Source organism: Sylvia atricapilla, chromosome 1 (genome assembly GCF_009819655.1).
Source record: "Sylvia atricapilla isolate bSylAtr1 chromosome 1, bSylAtr1.pri, whole genome shotgun sequence".
In the NCBI taxonomy this organism is placed as follows: domain Eukaryota; kingdom Metazoa; phylum Chordata; class Aves; order Passeriformes; family Sylviidae; genus Sylvia; species Sylvia atricapilla.
In genome coordinates this window covers 25,630,041-25,645,302 of record NC_089140.1, presented here as the reverse complement: position 1 = coordinate 25,645,302, position 15,262 = coordinate 25,630,041, and the positions used below count along the sequence as shown (strand labels likewise).

At 36.6% G+C, this 15,262-nt stretch overlaps 2 protein-coding genes across 2 annotated transcripts in view; one reads left to right on the top strand and one right to left on the bottom strand.

Moving 5' to 3' along the window:
- C1GALT1 (core 1 synthase, glycoprotein-N-acetylgalactosamine 3-beta-galactosyltransferase 1) overlaps positions 1 to 15,262 on the bottom strand; it is a 238,479-nt gene that overhangs the window by 185,447 nt on the left and 37,770 nt on the right. The window lies entirely within an intron of this gene.
- COL28A1 (collagen type XXVIII alpha 1 chain) overlaps positions 1 to 15,262 on the top strand; it is a 54,570-nt gene that overhangs the window by 28,305 nt on the left and 11,003 nt on the right. The window contains exons 22-26 of the mRNA XM_066318029.1: positions 496 to 564; positions 3,908 to 3,979; positions 5,509 to 5,577; positions 11,628 to 11,696; positions 13,815 to 13,883. Of these exons, the coding sequence (XP_066174126.1) occupies positions 496 to 564; positions 3,908 to 3,979; positions 5,509 to 5,577; positions 11,628 to 11,696; positions 13,815 to 13,883 (348 nt within the window). The remainder of the gene's footprint in view (positions 1 to 495; positions 565 to 3,907; positions 3,980 to 5,508; positions 5,578 to 11,627; positions 11,697 to 13,814; positions 13,884 to 15,262) is intronic.

Sequence of the window (15,262 nt, the reverse complement as noted above, 5' to 3'; positions counted from 1 at the left end):
AGAGTTGTGCTGTGTCATATTTATGGAAAACTCGAGTTTCTCCCAGAGACTTCAGACTATGGAACTTGAGAATTTGAAATGCTGTGCCATTGCTTCTACAGGCTTTCTAAACATACTCTGTCTCAGCACTTGTCTTTGAATTTCCTTGCTGTTCTCTATGTGCTCTGCAGCCTGCTTATGGGCAAAAGCAGGCAGCAGCCCCAGGTGCATCTCACCTGTCAAAGTGAATAATGACATTCAACCTTTATCCGAAAACTAAAACCATCAAGTTATTTGTCAAAGTAGAAACAAACTCTTTTACATGGCTCGGAAGAAGCAGAAGTGTAAGAGATATCAGAATCCAAAAAGTAAAATCTTCCTCTAGGAATAATGATTTCATGTTACCTAGCTCAAAAATTGTAGCTGTAAGAAAGAACTGAATATTTGTTCTGTAAAATTTCTAAGTTAAAACTGAATATAGTTAATATTATTCTGAATTTGTTTCTTTTTGCCTAGGGGCAACCAGGAGACAAGGGACCCCCAGGAGATGCTGGACTTCCTGGCAATTCAATAATGGGACCAACGGTAGGAGTTTTTAGACAAAAGACAGAAATTAATAAGCATGAGACACATGCAAAACTCCAGTGAAAATATAGATACCACTTGAACCTTTTAAGTAAAGAAATTCACCAATTCTTTAACTTTTCCATCATTCCAGGTTATGTCTATTTTTAAAATAAACTTATTATCTTTACAAAGATAAACACAAAATTGTGTAAATAACTAGTCCAGTGTACCTCACCCTGCAAACTTCCCATAGGAAGTCTTCATTAGAAAGGCAGTTCTTCAGATTCACCTGTTCCTCTCTAACACACTTTACATCATATTGTACATCTGTCACTTGTGATGTGAGTTGCAACTTTCTTTAAGACTTCTGCCACTTCTGATAAGAGAGTATTTCAGGAAAATGTACCATTCTTACGATTTCTTTTCCAGATTGAAATCGGTAAACTTCTTCAGAAACTTTTTTTTTTTTCTCTCTCTCTTTCCACTTTACCATGTCTTCACATAAAATATTCCACTCAATTCCATCACTTCACTTTGTGGAAATATAGACAATAGACCCAAATTCAGAAACCAATTAGTTTATGTTTACCTAATGCAATGTAGCTCAAAATATAGCTACTAAATTTAATAGCATTTGCATGATAACATTTTAGGAACACCAGTAATGGTAGTGGCATGACGCAGTTCTACCAGTACCCCTACCAGAGGATGCTGAATAGCACATTGAACTATTCAGTAACTTTTATTTCTGATTTTTGAAAATTCTAAATTTCCTTTTTCTATAATCTAGAAATTACTTCACTCTATTATTCTTATAAAAAGAAGTGGTGAACATGGCTTAATTGTCCAGTTGTATCTTTAATCAATTAGGTTTTGATTATGACAGCTGTTTAATTTTCTTTATAATGATTATGGATGCAAGATTTTTGTTTATATACATTTTTTTGTTGTCATTTTGCAAGTGTGTAGAAGCAACTGGTTTTGTATTACTGCTTTGCGAAATTACTTTAGAAACTGCCCTGGGAAGGCTGGAAAAGCAGATTAATTCATTTAGCAGACTATCTTTGGCATCAGGGGCATTTGCTTTCTTACCAGTGCACTGACTTAGAGTGAGTCACTGTGATTTTCTCTTCCAGGCACCAAAAAACTGTGGGAAGCAGTAATCTCAGAATTGTTCCTGAGCCATGTCCTGTGTGACTGTTTAAAAAGCCCCAACAAAATAATCTGGACTAGAGAACTGTTTCTTATATAAGATTTGGCTGTAGGTTTGACCTAAGTAGATTTATAGCATTTATAGTTATGCTGCTAATAGCAACCCGGACACTTGACAAAATCCCAGTTCTCACAGAAGAGAATATGTTAACATGTATTTGGTAATATGTATTCGGCTAGGATTAAATAAAAACATCTGTTTGGCTGTTTTTACTGTAGCAAGATCAGAAGTAAAAACAGATATGGACCCATAATCCATGTTTTCCTTTCTTGGTAAATAAAAATGTTATTAAACATTTCTCATTTTATCCACAGTTTAAGAATTATGAGTATTAAGAATCAGGAAGTGCTAAAATTGACTTTCCATTACAAAGTTATTTATGATCTAGAAGCATACTGGTTGTTTAAATTTTTACAGAGGTGGATCAGAATTCCACAATTTGAAAATCAGGAGACATGAAGAGACATCTTCGAGAGCTGGCACAGTTTGAATCTGGTGGTCAGGGTCTGTTTAAAGTCTCTCAGTGAAACTGTCCCATTGAATTAAAGAATGGATGCAATTCATATGGAATGACCCACTATATAAAATTTACTTAGGCATAAGGCGTGCTTGCATCACTATCCACATTTCATCTAAAGTAATTTCAGGGTTTCATCTTAACCAGAACATTGAGTCTACCTTGTATTTCTTCATTTACCTACCTGCTAGCCTAAACCTATGATGTATATCTTTAGGAGACCCAAAGCATTTCTTCCATTTTTCTGATCGGACTAAATCGATTTATAAGAATAGATTATTTTTATCTATGGCAGAGATATTCGTGGGACAGGAGATTTTGGCCGAAAGTTTGTTTTAGTTGTATATCCAGCTAGAGTACAAGATAATTTGTTTTCTAGACATGGACATTGTATTCAGACAGACCACATGCTGAAGTCTGAGCTGCTAACTGGACTCTCTTTCTGGTTTCTTGAAGTAGTGTATTATTGTAGAAATTTACAGGCACAATGCACAGTGAAACAGCAGTTTTCTGTCCCTTGTAGTTTCATTTTCCTTGTTATTTCCTTTTACCAGAGTTGACAGGGAAATATTTGTGTATTTGTATGTGATTATTCTTGAGGATATGTTGTACCTATGTACATTAACAACACTCAAGGAATTGTTGACTGCACTCTACTACACTCTTTCATAGAGTGTATTAACATTTCTTGGCTCCATGGGACGGAGTGAAGGGCTTGCAGTTCTCTCTGTATAGCCACAACATCCATACCATGCTTGGGAGGGAGGTGGATGTGTGACCTACACTCATCCATGAGGATTTCCCATTCCGTCCTGTCATGTGAGCATCTACAGTAGAGCGCAACAACATACCCTGAGAGATGCCTCAAAGCAGTGTGTTTTCTTTCTGGGTTCTGAGAACAGTCCATTGCAAGCTCAGTTAATTTTCTCATAAAATGTCAGGAAAACTCTCACTGGAGTGAGGGAAGAGGAGAAGTTTGCTATTTGCTTCTCATCTGGCCATGAAAGGAAGCACTGAGGTTTTGCAGATGCACACACCTTTAGTGGGACTCAGTGGAATGGTCAACAGAAGGAGAGGTTGTCTCTTGATAAGGGTATTTTAGGCTGATCTTTTTCTTATAACTGTTGTATTTCTTTCTTTTCCTACTTTTCCGTGTAGAATGAAGTTTTGCTTTACTGTATGAGAGAACCAGTGTGATTACCTGGAGGTGCAAAATGTGCAACATGTAACTCAAGGATGTCTTATGATGTTTCAGTAGTCTAATTTCAGTTCTCATTGCTCAAACATACCCCAAACTGATAAAAGTTTGTTTTTGAAAATAAATATAATTTTGTATGGGCTGAATATAAAGTCAAGGCTTTGAAGATTTCTCTGTGGAACTACAAATCCAGAAATTAACAATTTCCTAATAGGAATTCTTATTCTTCTAAAATCTTAATTAATTCAATTGAAACCACAATAAAAAAAGCACAGAAATTCCTGAATTTAGTGAACAAATATCAAGAGCTGGTAACTGCTGTTCTATATTTTCAAAAATGTTTTAAATCGCTTCCTTACGTATTTCTTAATATTCTTTACACTGTGATAGTCCAGGTAGTGGCATGCTTTCTGACATCCTATTTTGTGTTTAGGGGGACCGAGGACTACCTGGACCACCTGGACCCCATGGAGCAAAAGGTGACAAAGGTGGCAAAGGTGAAGCTGTAAGTAAAATTTTAATTCTGTACTTAGTGTTCAACAACAACAGAAAGACCCCCAAACAAAAAAACAAAACCACAAAACCAAACACACCACCAGCACCAAAAATTACTATGTGGTAACTCAGTGTTTAGTTGCTTAGATTTAGTTACTTAACTAAGTACAGTTAATCACCCTTAGGCAAATGGTTCATGGATATTTTGAAGCACTTTCTTAGATACAGCACCAGTTATACAAGCAGTTGGAATTGGATATAAATGGTTCTCATTTCATTGTCATGAAAGGGATACCATATAACTCCGTAAAAATCTTTATGGCTGCTCACACGTGTTTAAATATAATCACTGCTTTGAATTATTTTTCTCCCTCCCTTTTCTTTGCTCTTCTCTGATCAAGTTTTCTAATACCATCTGCTTGACCAAATTTTGTAGGTTCAGTTCCTTGGATTTTCAGCTGTTTTTCATATTGGGCAGTTAAATCTTCTTGTTTAGAGATTTTTCACCTCTTGCTGTTCTAATGGTTGGATTCAGAGGGAATTAATACCTGAGTGTTCTTGGTGACATATCCCATTACAAGGACATATTGTCCTAAATTTCAGTCACCCAAAACCACACAGACATGTTTGACCAGCCTCCCTCTTGTCCACTGGGAATTGGAAATACTGTTGCCATCCTTCAACCACCGCATGTCAAATTTCCACTAGCCATACTTTCTTTATGCGTCTAATGCAGCTTTATTTCATACTACAACCCTGCAAGCACTCCCAAATGCACTGAGGTGGGACCTGAGTGCTTCCAAATTCCTGCTCAGCTCCAATTTCCTATCATTCAAACTGATGCTGAGAAGACCCTTTGGGAATGCAATTATTACATAGGGCATTCACTCAGAATTCCTGGTGTAGTGCCATATACCTGACACATTTCATGTTGTGTAATGTGCAAAGGTTCTGTTGTGCTGTCTCATGGTAACATCTTTCCCCTGCTATTCCATGCCCCATGAGCTGGAAAGACCAACTTAATAAAGGACTGTCAGACATGTCATAACAAGATTTATGTGGCTGAGTAGGTAGCAGGATGGGTCAAAGCCATCTGCCCTAGGAATGCTGAGAGGGAGCCTGGGAATGCCTCCGACAGTATGACAGGCAGCTGAAGGGGCAGATGAATTGAGCAGGGAGTTCAGGAGAATAGTCTACCAAGCACAAATACACACAGGTGTGTTAAGGTCACCTAACCCCTAAATTTAGATGGGTTAGTGCTTGTATTTCAGTTGCCTAATGCTTGCAGCATATGAAGCATGGAGCAATGTCTGCTTTCTCACTGTTTTCTCTGAGCTGAGAACAATGTTCTTAAGTCAAGAGTTGTACTTCTTTCCACCAATCTGAATCTTTTTAGGCTTCTACCTGGGACTGAGGGTTCCACCTGAGGATGGCTGTTGCTCAGGACACATCAGAAATGTGAAGAAGTTCTCTTCTTTGTTGAAGAACACAAGTACTTTAGGACAACTACTGACATGTTTTATTCCTTTGCTGTACCAGGGACCTCCAGGACAAGCAGGCCCTCAAGGACCACCAGGAGCAAAAGGCGTGGGAGATGCTGGACCAAAGGTATTTGTCCAATGGTAGACCAATGCACCTGACTTGTAAGCAAGGTAGATGCCTTCCAAAAATATATTGGATAAGAATGGCAAATATGTAACAAAATGCTACATTGTCATCTCCTACTTTTCATTTCTGTTAGGAGAGAAGCTTGTGATAGACTTTGCTGATGTGACAGAGACTAGATCTCACTTTAACCTCAGACTGGATGCAAATCTGCAGGTTTTCCATGCAGAAAAAGCCCAGGATGTTTCTAGATGCTGGTAGAAGTCAGGATCCAACACAAGCACAGTATTGCTTAATAATTATGCCCTTCCTTTCTTTGGCAGAAGTGTGAGGGTGACCACAAAAATTGAGTTAAGGGTTACATGGAACTACTGAGATGGGTTCAGTAGTTACATGGAACTACTGAGATACCTTTAAGTTGGATTCCTAAGAGAAGAGTATAAACCTTTTTCTTAAATTAGTATTTGTTTAGAGGCAAAACCGACAAAAAAACCCCAAACTAACAAAAAAAAAAAAAACTAATAAAGGGATTAGAAACACTGAAACACTTCCAGGGTTTTTCATGAAACAAAGAATAGCTAAAGTCTTATGAAACTATAAGCAGTATGTAACTCACCTAAAAAGTGACATAGTAATTGTTACATTATAAAAAGTCAGAAATAGAGATTTAAGACTAGAATCATACAAAAAAAAAAAAAAAAAAAAAAAAAAAACACTTTAAAATATCCCAGAGTGGTTTTATTAATTATTTCCTCATTGCATATGTCAAATAAGAAACAGACCTGTTGCAGGAGGAAGCAAAAGAAATATTGCCCAAATAAGTTTTTTTTCCCAAACAGAAAGAACTTTCAGCTTCAGTTCTCTGAACAGGAGAATTCATGTTTAAAATAAACTTCAATCACCTCTCAAAAACATCCACAATAAAGGAAAAATTGAAGGACATTAATTCTTAGAATGCCTTGATTTTAGAATTACCACAGAATGGCATTGGGATCTGGGGAACTTGCCTTTATGTTTCTATTCTGAATTGCTGCCTATCAATACAAGGCATTTCACATAAAGTAATGCAAGAACTAAAGGTTGGCATTCAGACCTGATGAACTTAAAGATCTCTTCCCGCCTTGGTGATTCTATGATTCTGTAGTACTTTAGAGTTTCCCCTTTTGGCTCTAAGTAATGTTAATCACTGCCAGTTGAAGAGAGTTATTAATATTCTTTTTTAAAGACATCAAATCCTTGTTTATTGGTCCCTTCTCCACGCATGAACAGCATAAGAAGTATCACCATTCCTCAAAATGTGTGTGAATTATATTCATGGTGCTAGTAAAGCGTTTATTGGTAGCATCTTTTTATGAGGGGATATGATCTGTGTTGTGTTAGTGGAAATTATCAATTAATAATAAATTTGGCAAAATGCCTGTTACTGTGACCCAGCTTTGACTAAGCCAAGGTGAAATAACTGAGACCAGGATGTGAGGTTCTAATAATTTCATTATAATTTAAAATTACTACTACTACAGTGGAATGTCTGGGGATAGATTCTCTTATCCTTATCTTAGGCAAAACCAAACTGATAAATAGTTCTCACTATTCTTGTGTTTCCTTACAATTCCAGCTCAGATCAGGGTTGCCATGTAGATTAGAAGTATCTTATTTCCATCATGTCATCTCCATTGTCACAAAAACTGTCAGAATTAGGTAGTTTGAATCTAAGGTCCAAGTTGCTGAAAACCAGAACCCTGAAGAATAGCTGTCTTTGAAAGTAACACAACACAATTAGGGCAAATCATGCTTACACCAAATTTTGTGTGAAAATTGTTCATGGATCTACATGTTTTATTTGTGTTACTTTGTGATATTGCCCACCAAACTTGCGTTCTCCCAGTAATGCTTATCTAACACTCTGTCAGGGTAATAAAAAATGCAAGAGTTAAAAACATCTGATAAAAATTTAATTTGTATTTTTTTACTTTAAAATAGGTGGGCTTCTTTTTGATGATGCCCCTAGATTGGTGTGTTAGTCATGTTGAGTGAAATGTGTGTTGTTTTATGCAGAGTGAGCAGCTGTAGCTTTTGCAGTGTATGAGTGGTGCACCAAAGCAAGCATTATCTAACAAGATACAACATGTCTGATTTACTTCTCTTTATCCACACCAGACATAGTAAAGAGTGCACTGGAAAAAAAGAAACTAAATATATAAACATCTCTTCTCATTCCCTGATTTTTTTTCTTCTGTTTGCCCATATTACATTCTGATTTTTTAATCTTTGCGCAATGTCTTGGTGGTAAAGGTGACACAAGGAAAAAGAATTTACTTGAACTGCAAGAATTCCCCCAGAACTTAGTTAATAAAATGGAAAATATTCTGGTTTTTTCAAATGAAATGTAAATGCATTGGCTACCTGTTGTACCTTCCCCCCACCACCAAAAGAAAGTAAGAACATTGACGATCTCTGCATATAAAAAAAGAACATTTATTTGATAAAAGAGGCTCATAAATTTACACACTAGTTAATTTGAAATTCCTTTGAGGATCATTATATAGGAATGTTCCACTCATCTGAATCAAAGCTCTGTTCTCTCTGCTTTCAGAAATGGCTCACATATGTGCACACTGCTAGACAGGAATTTTATGTATCAGAGGTCAAATTCACATGAAAACAAAATTGGAACATGTGGGATGCATTCAGTCCTGGCAGAACCCTATTTTCTGTAGCATTAAAACAGAAGCACATAATGTCACAATATAATAAAAAATTTGATTTAAAAGCACTGTTGCCAACAAGGAGGTGAGTTACAGACATTCAAGAGCAAGAGCACAGCACTAGACATAAAGCAAGTAACTAGAGAGCAGAAAGATTATTAAAATCCTTAGCGCAGTCCCTAGTGCACGAACATTTGGGCCAGATCCAGTTGCAATGTAAACAGCTTTTGCAGCTTGGGGCTTGCCTGTTTGAACTAAAATGTGGAAAGTAGAGGCGTAATATCTTTTTTTAATATTATGTTGTTCTTACAAATACTGTTATATCCATTAATTCTCACTAAAGAGATTATTGCAGTGTCTGCTGTATGTTTCAGTATCAAATACACATACTTCATGGAAAATGAGGTGTATATATATAGGGAAATCCAAGATTTACTTTTCAGTTGACCCTTAGGTCATTTAATGTTTTGGGGGTTTTTTTGGTTTTTTTTGTTTTTTTTTGTTTTTTTGTTTTTTTTTTTTTTCCTTGAATAAAAGGTACAGAATAGACATTGAAACACCATACTTTACTGTGTCTTGACTCAGCTTTTTATTTCTTGCTTCAGTGGTGTTTTTCTAGTTCACTGTTTTGCTGATCATGTCAAGCTTGTCTATAAGCACAATACAGGAAATAAATTAGACCTCATCAAAGAACAGTATTAATCGTTTTTGAAATGAATTCCCTGAAGGACAGTTTAGTGTGACACCTTAGGAAAAAGAACTGCTCCACTTCACAACTCATAAAGCAAAATAAAAGTCTTTTCCCAAGAAATACAGAAACTGTGAGGATTACTATAAAGCTCTACAAAAGAGCTTTTCAATGAGACATCTGGTATTAACTAAGCATGTGAGGCTAAAATTCAATCTTTCACCTGCAACGACCCAGTGGAACACTGTGTTACCCATGGGAGGAAGAGGCAGATGACTTCAGGTCACCCTTAGGCTGTTTTTGGTCAGGGCTGGTCCAGGAGCAGGTTGTAGGTGTACTGGGTACTGGGCCATAAGGAATCACTTATGCTTGGTAATCTCCCATTCAGTTTCCATCACAGCAGCTCACAGGCTGTTTCACAGGCCACAGAATTCCAGGATCTCATTAAAAAAGTGTCTTTTAATGCAATATCTCTATCTCTTTACTCTGGCATCTCTGGCAGATTTCAGAGGGAGGCTTGAGCAGGGGAAGTTTGGCTGCTCTGCACAACTTCTGCTGATGAAGAGTTGCCCTACAAACAGCTTAAGATTGTATTGGGGTTGTGACATTGAGAACAAATAAATATTCCTTTGATAATAGAAGGTACTAGATACGAAGATGGATACATTGCCAATGTCTTGGCTCTGCACTGGCAAGGAAGGTCTGATATAAAAGCCTTAGGTCATCCAAAGGAAAAATTTCCTGCTGACTGAACATGGCACTTAGTTTTACCCAATCACCCTGACAGCAATTTAGGGCTAAGAGCATCCATATACCATGTCTGTGTCCTGACTCAAAGTGGCCAGTCTCCAGTGCTTTGGATGACACAGGAAATGAAATTCAAAAGATAAATGTTACATCAGGAAGGAGAGTATTATAAACTTTAGACTAACCCTTAGCCTTTGCAATCAGAGTTCCCACCTCTCCAAATTCCTCAAACTTGAGCATAGTTTGTACCTTAGTATGTTTGCATAGCTAACACATATGTTGGGACTTAGCATGAGAGTATCATAGCCATAGATTAAAAAACCCAAATTGAAGTGATGTCGGAACCTCAGGAATTTCACCTAAAAGCAGTCACTATAATGACTGCACACATTCTTCCCAGAATGTAAAGAAAATCAGTAGAAGATTCTGATTGTTTTTTTCTTTTTAATCTGTTTGATATGTTGTTTCATTTCACCTACCCCAGCTCAGTGACATTTGTGATCTATGATGTGATTTTGCACCTCTCTCCTAGATCGAACGCTCCCTCTGCAGGCACAGCCCTTTCTACAGCTCTTCCAAGTGCAAAAATAACCACAATTAAGAGTTTTTATGATGATTTCTTTTTAATTTTGTCAAGAAACACCTTTTTTTTTCTGCTCTGCTTTTAACATATTGTATGATCAACAGCTTCTCCATGTATTTCTTTATTTATGCTTACCTGCACAGGAATAGGTTTAAGAATATTAAGCTAAACACAATTCAGAATATTCTGCATCTCTAACTTATCGGTTACAGACTTCTTTTTTCTTTTCAAGGAATGGAATTTTTCTTTTCAAAGACTTTTCTAGTAATCATGTGCTGTGTGCCTATTCCCTCATTTGTACAATCAGGTGTGAGGAAAATAAAACTGCCTCGTCTGTCCCTGGGCATTTTCTCTATCAGTAATATCCCCTGACACTCCATCTCCTCTGCTGGGTTTCTCTGCAGCACGAGGGGCAGCACCAGGCTCTGTTACACTCATTTTCCCCTGACCAGACAGTTGCTGCCTTTTCTCCACCTGGTGGTTAAGGGATGAGTACCCTCTGGGTTTTCTTAGTTCTTCAGTAAAAGTAAAAATGGAATGTCTCTCCGTTACCTAACCTCCAACTACCACCAAAACTGAAAATTAATATGGTCAAAGCCTGTACATTTCTGATAAATTTGGCTGAAATCAACTGGTGTGTTCAAAATATACTGGAAAGGAAAAAGAGAACCAACAAGCAACAATATACTGTGCTGAGTATACAGCTTAAGCTTCATTTCCTTCTGAAATCATGGTAAATGTATGTACTTTAGGCTTTTTTAAAAAAATGGGTGCTGTTCTTTTCATTCATGCTATTAAAATTTATTTAGTTTTCATAAATGCCTAAATTTGACCATTCTGGAAATTAAGTGTCTCCAGTGTCAGAACAGGCATAGGACCAGTAAAGAGCATCATGATCACAGTTCCACTAGTAAGTTCCCTGTCCATCCTGGTAAACCCCTGCAAAATGCAATGGGAAAAGGGTGTTTTTTCCAAATGGGTTCGCCTTTATTTTATTTTTCTTTTTTCTTTTTTTCTTTTTTGGTAGCTGATAAGCCTGCAAAGTAGAGTCCTAACTCTGTTGGTGATTTTGATTACATGGATGTTTGCTTGGGAAATAATGTTCTTCACCTAGAGCTTAAATGATGTGGGTGCCTGTATTTTGGGCTTTTTTTTTTTTTTTTTTTTTTTTTTTTTTTTTTCCCCTTAACACAGATCTATAAAACAGGTGTTTATTTATGTAGCATTTGTTTGGTTTGTTTTCTAAACTCAGTAGTTTGACTGCTTTGTAAGTGAATGGAAGATGTAACATTTACTAGGTGATGACTGGCATTTCTGTGGCTATTTTCAGGGAGACCGTGGAATTACAGGCCCCCCTGGGCTGCCAGGGCTTCGAGGACGGGGAAGCATGGGTCCCAAGGTTGGTATGATGCCTTGTTGAAGTTTTTTGTGCTCTTTTGTGATGGTGGGGGCCAGACCCTGATCTCTCAGATGCCAAACGATCTTCATCAGTTATTGATTTACATTGGTGCAGCTTCAGGACAAATCAAGCATGTAAACATGGTCACTAACCATACACTTCTACCAACTGGATTAGGAAGAATACTAATGGGATGAAAATTGCATTTGCAGCTAAAATTTATGAGATTACATCTGGAGACTGAGCAGAGCTATCAGGCTGGTAAATTAGTTAAATGATGCATTTCTTCTGCTTGTATCTGTCCTGTTTCCAAGATATTCTTTTGTGCTGGAAAATACATTAAATGTGAATTTTATGTTTGCAATTTTTGCTCAATCAACTTAAATCAATTTGATTTTGTTATTAAAACCATTAGGAAAGAAATATGAAAAAAAAAAAAAAGTTAATTCTATAAGCAACCAGCATACAACATCTGGGCAATTTTGTCTCCCTCCACTAAAGTGATTTATAATTACAAAAAAGGCATACTGATAAGAAAAGAAATCCAGTACTTGTCTGGATTTCTTTATTAAATGTTTATCCATCAATTAATTTTACAAAGTCAAAGAGGAGAAACATTGTGTATATTTCTCCACTTTCCCTTAGTTTAAAGATAGATACATCTTTATAACTTTTTTGCATAATAGCAGCGAGTAGCAGAACTCTCCAATGCCATTTTGTATAAACTAGTATCTCGATGAAGAAACATTGCTGTTACCAACTCCAGATATGCAATAAACAACACGGCATGAGTACTTTTTCAGGATGTGTCTGATTTTACTTTGCTTTCTGAAAGCTGCAACACTTTTAGTACCTTGGTAAATCATACTGACACAGCTTGTTTGAAAAGAATAAGTTTGGACTGAGTGTCAAAATCCTACAACTGTGTGACACTCTGTGCTCTTTCCACAAAGCCTTTGAGACTGAACAATGTGTTCTCTGTGAGGAAACAATATTTTGTTTTCAAGCGTGAGGACCTGTATGTGGTCCCTCTCCTGTGAGGAAAGGCTGAGAGAACTGGGATTGTTCAGCCTGGCAAAGAGAAGGCTTTATGGTTGAGATGACCCACCTTTTATTTATATATATAAAAAATATTTTTCACAAGAGATTTTGTGAAAACTTGTGAAAATTTTTTTTTGTCTGCAGAGATGATAATGATGACTTTTCAAACACTAATGTCTAAAAGTTAAATATTTAGAACTATAAATTTGTATTTCATGATGACAAAGTTTTCTTGTACTTCTGCCTAAATATTCAACATATACAAAATCTAGGTAATATACATTCCACTGAATAATTTCCACTTACTGTACTGAGCACAGGGATTATTTAAGACAGTAACTGAAAGTCCGGCCTGAGCTTAACAGAAACTTTTATGAAGCTTGATCAAATTTCAAAACTTTTTCAATTAAAAATAAATTTTTTAAAAGGAAAATAATTTAGTCTTTATGTAATCAAAAGTATATTCTTCACTTTGTCACTTTGAAATGTTAAATTAGCCTGCCTGCAAACACAAAGTCTCTACCTGAGTTTGACTGTATCGATACAAATCAGCATGTGCTGCTTTGGCTTTTCTCTCGTCTTGCCCACTTAGGATTTTCTGAAGAGATAGTTCTCCTAGAGACTATGCCACAGGGGCTTGGCATATGCCCATAGTGCCCAAGAACTAGCAAAAATGCCTGGCAGATTTACTTACACGAGGTTTTATGGCTCTGGTCCTTTGTGCCTCTGCTGTTGTGTCTTCCTTATGTAATTGCACAGAGCTGTTCTGTAAACATGGTTTCTGTTGTCTTCTATGTGGGGAAAAATGAGGAAAATATCTCTCTCATGACTCTGTGTCATGAGTAGATTTAATTCTTTAATTATTTTCAGGTTAATTGTTCCTTTGCTTTCCTGAGAATTTGCCAAGGGTAATATACTAAGAGCCACAGTGAGAAACCATAAACTAGAGAAGAGTCAGAACTAGTCTTTGACATGGTTTTACTTTTTTTGCTTGCAGTGACTGTGGGATTATTTCCACAGTGTTAGCAGAAGTTTACCTTCTAATCCTTTGGTTTTTTGCCTCACTGACTGTTACAGGGTATTATGGGACGTGAAGGCTTGCCTGGTCCTCCTGGCCCCCCTGGCATCAGCATACAAGGAGACAAGGTAATCCAGGGTAATGTAATATCTGTTCAGTTTCTTCTAAAACTGCTTCTTAGAGAGATTAATTTTATTCTTTCCAATTTTTTGCTATTAGATCAGTGGACTACTGCAAATATTAATTTTACACTTAATTTTCATGTTCATAAGATATGCAATATTTACTGTATTAGCAGCAGTTTCAGTATTTTTGCAAACAATTACTCTCCTATTGTTCTTATCATTAAAAATACATTTAATCTGGAGAAAAAAGGCTTATCTCTGCCACATCTTATTGATTTGCTTAGATCTGTAGTTTCCTCTGGGCTTGCACTTGTGCCTCATCCTTGCACTTGTAAAAGGCAAGTAACAGAGATCTACTGTGGCAAAACAAGTTAACCAGATATGCAGGAATATAAATGAAATTAGGCAGTCTCCCACATACTCTTAACTGGGTTTTTACTCACCCAGTTCCAGCCACAACTTCTCCCCTTAAACGGGGAAACACAAACATGACAACGCATTCTGAGCATTCAGTTGTTAAATTGCCTTGTCATATATGCATGGAAAAATGTATTAAAACTAGGAGCTCCGGTGGAGAACAGCCCAAGTTTCTCCTGTTTTCCTTAAATCAGTGTACTTAAAATTGAGCATATGATTGAATATTTCCCAGGATCAAGAGTATTGAGCTCAGGTCTCCAACTCTAAATGGTCAACCACCAGTGATTCAGTAAAAGGGGCAATGTTCTAGGTTGGTTAGAAAAATCCATACTATGATTTCAGCTGTAGATACTAAAACCATCAGGGAATTCACTGGCAAAAAGGTCTTCATTGGAAAACAGTGATATTCTGAAACAAACAAATTTATGAAAATGCATGTTGTTTGCAAAATGATGGAGAGGCAAATCTTTCTTTGGTCCATTGTGGAATTATTTCATACAAGCTTTGCCAGAAAAGCACAGATTCCTTCAGAATTTATTTTGGTCAGGATTTACTTTGATTACATCTTCAATGTCTTCCATTTTTATATTTGTGTTCCATCATTTCTGGTTTTATTCTGCAGATGGCTCTTTCCTTTATTTCACTGAGGTCTTTCATAGCATAAAGACATACTTTATTATGTTCTTTCTCATTTCCTTATTGTATAACTCCCTTTTATGGATTCTGACCTATCCTGTTCCCAGACTTTCTTAGACAGAGGTCTCTAGATTGCTTAGACCTTTGTTTCTGACCTGTTTGCAATTTGGCTCTGTATTAATTGTTATGAGTAATCACAAAGCTAATACATAGTTTAATATGTACATAAAAATATGTCCATATATCTTTGCTCTATTCTTGTGCAAACCAGAAAAATTTTTGCCATCTCTGTATCACTTTATGGTATAGGAAAACTCTTTCCTGTCTGC